General features: G+C 40.0%; 1 protein-coding gene across 1 annotated transcript; it reads left to right on the top strand.

Annotated features, from left to right (window-relative positions):
• The first annotated feature begins 2054 nt into the window (after positions 1-2054).
• Positions 2055-7876, top strand: LOC148669134 (uncharacterized). The gene is made up of 2 exons (XM_088632447.1): positions 2055-2640; positions 5316-7876. Exons 1-2 carry the CDS (start codon positions 2268-2270, stop codon positions 6881-6883), a joined length of 1941 nt encoding a protein of 646 aa, XP_088488573.1. The 5' UTR covers positions 2055-2267; the 3' UTR covers positions 6884-7876.
• The last annotated feature ends 319 nt before the right edge of the window (positions 7877-8195 follow it).

Below are 8195 nucleotides of genomic sequence, written 5' to 3'. Positions count from 1 at the left end.
TCGGACACAGAAAACACAATGAGGACCTTCCCACGTTATATGCGTATCTGTTACTGTGTGAAAGAATTAAGCGCTTTTGATAACAACCATTAATTTCAATGACTACTGACATTTGCTCTGTTTTGAATAGTCAACACACCACACCGTGAAAGACACTAGAATCCTGATCACCACATAATTATAAGACAGCTACCTCTTCAAAGTGACGACAGCAGAACCAATCAGGCGTCGGCGTCTGACTAACTCAATCGGTAGAGCCTGAGACTCTTAATCCCAGCGTCGTGGTTTCCAGCCCCTGTTGGGCACAGTGTATGTCATTTTCTTACACAAGGTTCCGCTCATCTTTAATCACCTTAAGTTACCTAGCACTAAATAGCAATGCATGTATTCGGTCCAGCTAAAGATTATCAAGAAGCAAATCTCTTTCCTTGCTTTAGTAGATGAATCGAGGACTCTGCTCTCAATGTATTTTCACCAGACACTAGGGCAGATAAACGCAGTTAATACATGCCACATTATAGTATGAAATTGCTTGAGCAAAACATTGTTCATTATCACAACCATTATTGGTAGCTTAGTTCCTCTTTATTTTTTATACAGTAGTTTCTTTAAAAAAAACATGCCTGTCAGAAGGCCAAAGAAACAAGGTGAACGTGATAACCACCACGCTACGGAAACGACAGTACATCCTACTCCCAGAGCAGGATTGGAGACTCCACATTCTACAGCTCTCTAGCAATAGAGGAGTTCCGACTAGAGAAATGGGGATAACCTCTTCAGGATGTGGAAATATATTTACCGAGACGAGTCCTTTTTTTGAAGGTCAGCACTCTCTGCCAGTCACTCCTCCCCTCCTCCCGCAATGTATCTCTCTTAACACACCAAAGCGATGACTATTATTACACATTTTTGCACTCCGCATGCTGTTTTACAGGGCTCTCTTCTGCGCTGAGCTGCTCCTTTGAAATCCAAAAGGCAACAGACGCGCTCCTATACCCGAAGTCGAACCCAGTTCGCCTGGGTGACGGCGGTTTAGAGATTACAAATAATTTAAAAATACATTAAAATGCTAATAATATGTAACAAAATGTTTAAAAAAACACGTTAACAAGACTGCAGACAGTTTTTGAAAAGGAGCTCTGTAAAATTCACAAATACTAAGACAAGGTATGAATACTCCATGGGTTTAAAATTCAGGAATATGAATAATTTCAAATTTGTAATTTGTTTACAATTGGAATTTTTATGGTTCGTATGATTTAGCGACTTTTTTACAATATGTAAAATAAAACAGTACAGCTAAATAAGAAAGCCTTAGAGCCACAGAGGGAAAAAAAAAACTGCGTTTAAAGTTATTTTAAAGACGAGATAATATTGCACCATAAACTCAAATGTTTGTCCCCTTTGTGGCGCTTGCTTTTTGTTGCTTTAGCTAATTTCATGCAGTTTATTTCCGACCCATGACGTAAAGAGCTTGTGTATTTACGACAAAAAGCAGGGCAACAATTTTCATCGGTCTTATTGAAACTGTTAAAAAGTAAATGAGATCCTGTGTCCAAAATCCTGAGGTGACTTTCTTCCTGTCTTGTCATACAGAATGTTTCATTAAGGACAATCACATAGGGCTTGATTTTGTTAAATGCAAGTACAGTATTTATTTCCTATCTTGGAACCACTTGTTTTTCAAGAAATTCAAACAATTTGTGAAATATGAAATAGAAATCTTGCTTATCGGTGCAGGAGAAATACTGCCAGTTGGCAAGAAAACGACAGCATTTTTTTTCTTTAACCAAAAACCTGCATAGGGAGATGTAGAACAAAAATCCGATTGAGACGTTTTCATGGGGGAGGAGGGTTGTGAAAGGGCAAAAAAATGTATCTGTTCCATTACGAACGGCGAAGGTCGCAGGTGATTCACTCCTCTTGACTAGGTGGCGCTAGGAGGTGCAGTGAAGTTTATATCCGGCTGCAGAAACTCCTCTTTCTCAGCTCCGCTTCTCGGTTGTCTTGAAGCCGCATCCGCGTTAAAGAATGACGTCATCATACTGCGCGACACTGCGTGTATTTCACACACGTGTGGGTGACTGAATCTTTTTCTTATCATTATTCATTATTATTTTTTAAAGACTTCAGGTTCTGAATATGTAACGTCTCGTCGGCTGTGTCTATGCTTGAACAGAACAGGATCTGTGAAGAATAAAAATAAAGAAGCTATTCTGTTTAAACTTCGGAAGTGAGCCTTTGTTTCTGACCTACTCTGAAGAAGGATGGCGGAGTGCTTGTTAAATCTGCAAATCCAGCTTGACTCTTTCATGCAGGTTTTGCTCAAATCGATCGTGTATGAAGTTTCAGAAGTTTTCCGAAACAGGATTTCTGACTCTGAGGACGAGTTTCAAGACAAACTCCGCAGCGTCTCCCAGATTCTGGTGAGACGGGCCGTATTTAAAATCACACAGTGTGTGGAGGACAGTGTCGGGAGTGAAATGGCGCAGCTGAAGAAGGAAAACGAGAGCCTGAAGTGGAGATTTCAGCTGTGGGAGAAGGATTCGGGAGCAAGAGGAGATCAGGGACAGACAGATCGTGTTGGACACACGCTTCTCTGTGAAGTCACTGCAGAAATAAAAGAAGAAATGTTGTCAGGTCAGTGTGGTGAACTTGTATGTGTTAAAAACCAGTGTATATAACTGACTCACTGGTGAGATTTTTTAAATAACAAACTTTATTTTAAAGAAAACATCTCACAATAGTGAACATTCTCATTCTCATTCTCATTATCAGTACGCATTCTAACAAAGTATCTAACAAAGTAACAAAGTATCAAACTGTCATCAAATAAACTTTCCGAAAGAGGTGAGAGTATAGTGGAGAGATGCAGAGTGACGTGGGAAAGACTTGTGTGATGTAGCAACGGGATTCTTTATTGGAAACTGAACTGTTTTGTCCGGTTACGGTGCTGAAAACACCTCGTTCACATTCAACAATTGTTCCACTGAATCAATTTGTAATCCAACGTCATTAGGAAACACCATTTATAAATATTGTATTCACGTTGTATCGGACTAGATTGTTTTTATTTAAACTAATGATTTTGTAAATAAAAATTATTTTGATTGGTTTAGATATTACCGTCCTCCAGGGTCTGTGTCTGTATTAACTCCTCTGGAATATTAATCCGGTGTGTCTGTATTAACCTCTCTCTCTCTCTAAGTGCATTGTTTATGTACTGTGCAGTAAGTGTGTGTGAATCAACCCCTCTATCTCTCAGTGCAGTTAATTTACTGTAGTGTCCAGTCAGTGTCAGTATTAACCCCTCTCTCTCAGTGAAGTGTTAATGTACTGTAGTGTCCAGAAAGTGTCTGTATTAACCTCTCACTTAGTGCAGTGTTTATGTGCTGTAGTTTCCAGTCAGTGTGTCTGTATTCACCCCTCTCTCTCATTGCAGTGTTTATATGCTGTAGTGTCCAGTCAATGTGTCTGTGTTCACCCCTCTCTCAGTGCAGTGTTAATGCATTGTAGTGTTAAGTCTGTATGTATGTATTAACCTGCCTCTCTCTGTGCAGTTTTAAACTACTGTAATGTGTGGTCAGTGTGTCTGTATTAATTCCTCTCTTTCTCAATGCAGTGTTAATGTACTGTAGTGTCCAGTCAGTGTGTTTGTATTTATCCCTCTATCTCTCTCAGTACAATGTTAATGTACTGTAGTGTCCAGTCAGTCTGTCTGCATTTACCCCCCTCTCTCTGAGCACTGTTAATGTACGGTCTGTATAAATGCCTCTGTCTCAGTGTAGTGTTAATGTACTGTAGCATGTCTGTATAAACCCCTTTCAGTGCAGTGCAGTGCTAATATGCTGCAGTGTCCAGTCAGTATGTATCTATTAACACCTCTCTGTCAGTGCAGTGTTAATGTACTGTTATGTCCAATCATTGTCTGTATTTACCTCTCTCTCTCAGTGCATTGTTAATGTGCTGTAGTGTCCAGTCAGTGTCTGTATTAACCCCTCTCTCTCAGTATAATGTTAATGCACTGTAGTGTCCAGTTATTCAGTGTGTCTGTATTAACCCCTTTCTCTCTCAGTGCAGTGTTAATGTACTGTAGTGTCCAGTCAATGTGTCTGTATTAACCCCTCTCTCTCTCAGTGCACTGTTAAAGTAAATGTAACGTGATTGTGATATTATTACAGTAGACTTACTTTTTACATGGTAGTTAGGGTTTTGACAAAGCTAAATCAGAACACCCCCTTATTCCGCTATGTTTAAACAACCCAAATTGATTGTCAGTGTACTAGTACGCATGTGTGTAGTTTAAAGCTTTTTAGATCACATGGCCTCAGCTATCACTACTTTGCTGATGATACTCAAATATACATCCATACCAAACCTGACGCTGATGTGTCTGTCTCTATTCTATTTAGTTGCATCTCCCATATAAAATCTTGGATGACTCAAAATGTCCTTCATCTTAACTGTGACAAGACTGAAGTCATGCTTATTGGCACCACCCATCAACTTTGTAAAACCAATGCTGTAACTCTATCTGTAGATAATCTTATACTTGAGCTTCAGTCTATATTGAAAAACTTAGGGATGCTATTTGACATTTGACCCATATGTGCAGCAAAAATATTGCTCCACTACGCCCTATGTTATCACTAACTGTGGCTGAAAAGTGTTGTCTAATCTTGAATTGACTACTGTAATGCTGTACTCTCTGGGGATTCTAAATCCAAATTGAACAAACTCCAGTATGTCCATAATTCGGCAGCCAGAATCCTGACCAGGTCTAGAAGAAGTGTTCACATTATTCCTATCCTGGAGTCCTTGCACTGGCTTCCTGTCAAGTTGCATGTCGACTTAACAATCCTCCTGCTCACCTATAAGGCTCTCCATGGCTTGGCACCTCAGTACCTGTCTGGTTTATCACCCTACTCCCCACGTCACAACCTTCACTCTTCTAATTGTGTTCTCCTATCTGTCCCCCAGTCCGTCTATAATCAATGGGTGACATGGCCTTCTCCTGGAACTCTCTCCCCAAGGATATCAGAGAGTCACCTTCTCTAAACTCCTTCAAATCCAGATTCAAAACCTTCTTCTTTAGAAGACCCTTCATTGAACTGTTCTTTACCCCTCTGCTCCTACTGTATTTAGTACCACCATCTACTGTCTCCTCTAACTGTGTGTTCTCATCGTGCTTATTTTGTGTATTTTTTGTTGTTGGCATTCTGTAAAATGCTTTGAGAAGCCACCTTTAAAGGTGCTATATAAAATAACGTTTTTTATTATTATTATAAAGATTTTATCTTGTTCTGTGTTTACAGGCTCAGAGGCCAGTGCTCTCTCTGAGGCTGGGGAAAGGGCTCCTCTTGAACAGAAGCATAGTGCGGAGGAGTGGGGCTCCAGTCTGATGCAGGAGACAGAGCTCGTTGCTCCAGAAGGGAAAAAGACTCTCAGTGAGCAGCACACAGAGAGCAGACAGATTGTTGAGGTTCTGGACTCTGTGCCCATGATGAAGATGGAGTCTGAGAGTGGGACACCTGGACTCTTAGTATGTGATGAGTTTACAGAGAAGATGAATAATCTGTACTCAAACAATATTACGCAAGTTTGTAATGAACTAGGCTGTTTCTCTGTACAAGAGCACAAAGAAGAACTGGGTGAGTTTAATCTTACAGAGCAGGACATGGATCCCCAGTTGATTGACCCTGCAGAGCAGCAGACTGATGTACCTGGTGAAGAGAACAATACTGAGTCACAGCACACTGAGAAGATTCAGTACAGGGAGGAGCAACAGCAGCTCCTACAGGGCTTGATGATAATTAGGCCTTGTTCTGTTCAAGTGGAGAGACTGTCATTGCAGAGTCTCAAACAACCATATGATCCCTTAGTATCTGATGACTTTACACACAGGTTTAATGATCTGGTTACTGAGAAAATTGTTGAAAGTTTTAATGAACTGGAGAGTATGTCTGTTCTTCGGCAAAGAGAGGAACAACTGAATGAACTGGATGGTTTTAGTCTCAGAGAGCTGGAGAAGGAGCCCCAGATGATTCACACTGCTGAGCAGCACACTGAGGGACAAGGTGGAGAAAACAAATCTCAGTTTCAGCACACAGAGCAAGATCATTCCATGGAGCATTTTCAGAATAAGAGACCACAGCACGATCAAAGGATGAGGAAGAATCACTCAAGGCCTTGCTCAGATGGAGTGGACAAACTGCCATTATGGCACAGGGAGGAGCAGTGTTTCTGTCAGTCTAGCATTTCAAAACCCTACCAGCACCTTCACACAGGAGAGAGACCTTTCAGCTGCAGTCAGTGTGGGAAGAGTTTTAGTCGGTCACGTAACTTAATAAACCACCAGCGCATTCACACGGGAGAGAGACCGTTCAGCTGCAGTCAGTGTGTGAAGAGTTTTAGTCACTTGCACAACTTAAAACGACATCAGCGCATTCACACAGGAGAGAGACCTTTCAGCTGCAGTCAGTGTGGGAAGAGTTTTAGTCGGTCAAGTAGCTTAATAGCCCACCAGCGCATTCACACAGGAGAGAGACCATTCAGCTGCAGTCAGTGTGGGAAGAGTTTTAGTCGGTCAGGTGACTTAAAAACCCACCAGCGCATTCACACAGGAGAGAGACCATTCAGCTGCAGTCAGTGTGGGAAGAGTTTTAGTCGGTCAAGTAGCTTAATAGCCCACCAGCGCATTCACACAGGAGAGAGACCATTCAGCTGCAGTCAGTGTGGGAAGAGTTTTATTCGGTCAGGTCACTTAAAAACCCACCAGCGCATTCACACAGGAGAGAGACCATTCAGCTGCAGTCAGTGTGGGAAGAGTTTTAGTCGGTCAAGTAGCTTAATAGCCCACCAGCACATTCACATAGGAGAGTAACCATTCAGGTGCAGTCAGTGTGGGAAGAGTTTTATTCAATCACATGACTTAAAAATGCACCAGCGCATTCACACAGGAGAGAGACCATTTTGCTGCAGTTAAGAGTGGGTTTTTTTTCCAGTCGGGTGACTTAAAAACACCAATCTAGTCACCAGGTCAGTTATCAGTCAAGTAAACTAAAATGTCTTTCAGTGCAAGTAGGCATGTGACATCCGAAGAAGGCTCCACAGCCGAAACATTTATTTTCTTCTCTTTTCAGCATGGAACAAACCTTTACTTTACTAAAATATCTATTAGTCACAGTCACTTTGTACTCACCCACTTTTGAGTTCATCTGGTCAATTAAATTATGACTATACTATTATTTACGGTTGACTAAAATAGAAATAGCTCTTGTCACAGAGTTTAATTTATGTGTATAATAAAATGTTTTTAGTTTTATTCAATTTTAAAATGAATGAGGTCTAAATTGAATAAATTTCATTGTCAATTGAATTGAATTCCTTATAGTCTTGGAATGTTAATTTTAGTCCTGTTTAATTTTCCAATTAAGACTGTTCTCATTGGATAAGCTTGTAATTGTGTTACAGCTTTTAACTTACCATGTTATACACAGAATGTGTATAAAACAGATTAAGATCCTTAACTGTCACTCTTAAGGAAAAAAAGTCACACATCTGATTAAATTCTACAAACAAAAGCTCAAAGTCTTTGTTGCACAATCTAAAGTGTATTTTCCCCAGAGAGGATATATATCAAATACAAGAAATATTTATACAATAAAGGGTAAATAATAAAGAACAAGATATCGTATGAATTAGCAATAATTCTATAATAGTCATTTTTTTCAATGCAACTATTGTTTTAACAAGACAAGCAATATATACAGTGCCTTCAGAAAGTATTCATGCCCCATTGTTTATAATGTTAAAATGAAATTAAATATTTATAGTTCTGAAGTCATCTATTAAATAAAAATGGAAAATTACTTAATTGATAAGTATTCATTCCCTTTGTTTTAACAACCTAATTTGGGTCAATTATCTTGAGAGGTCACTAAATTATGTTAACAAGGTACACCTGTGATCCTTTCAAGTTCACCGGTGTTCACTTGCTCGATAAATTAATAAATATCACTGACTGTGAGGTCTCACAACTAAAACAGCAGATCAGATCAGTCCTGCTGTCATGAGGACAAAGGAGCTGCCTGTGGAGCTTTGAGATAAAGTTGTTAGGAGGAGAAAAGCTGGAGAAGGTTATAAAAAGATTGGCAAAGCTTTGAATCTTCCTAGGAGCCCCGTGAAGTCCATTG

This window comes from Lepisosteus platostomus, chromosome 5 (assembly GCF_059453375.1).
Source record: "Lepisosteus platostomus isolate fLepPlt1 chromosome 5, fLepPlt1.hap1, whole genome shotgun sequence".
NCBI classification, from domain to species: Eukaryota; Metazoa; Chordata; class Actinopteri; order Semionotiformes; family Lepisosteidae; genus Lepisosteus; species Lepisosteus platostomus.
Note: the sequence above shows the minus strand (reverse complement) of the source record. Positions and strands in the feature narration are given on the sequence as shown.

Bases quoted from the DNA above. Each gene is read 5' to 3' on its own strand.
- LOC148669134 (XM_088632447.1), top strand. From the start codon at position 2,268: ATGGCGGAGTGCTTGTTAAATCTGCAAATCCAGCTTGACTCTTTCATG. The intron at 2,641-5,315 runs GTCAGTGTGGTG...CTGTGTTTACAG, and splicing joins AAAAGAAGAAATGTTGTCAG to GCTCAGAGGCCAGTGCTCTC.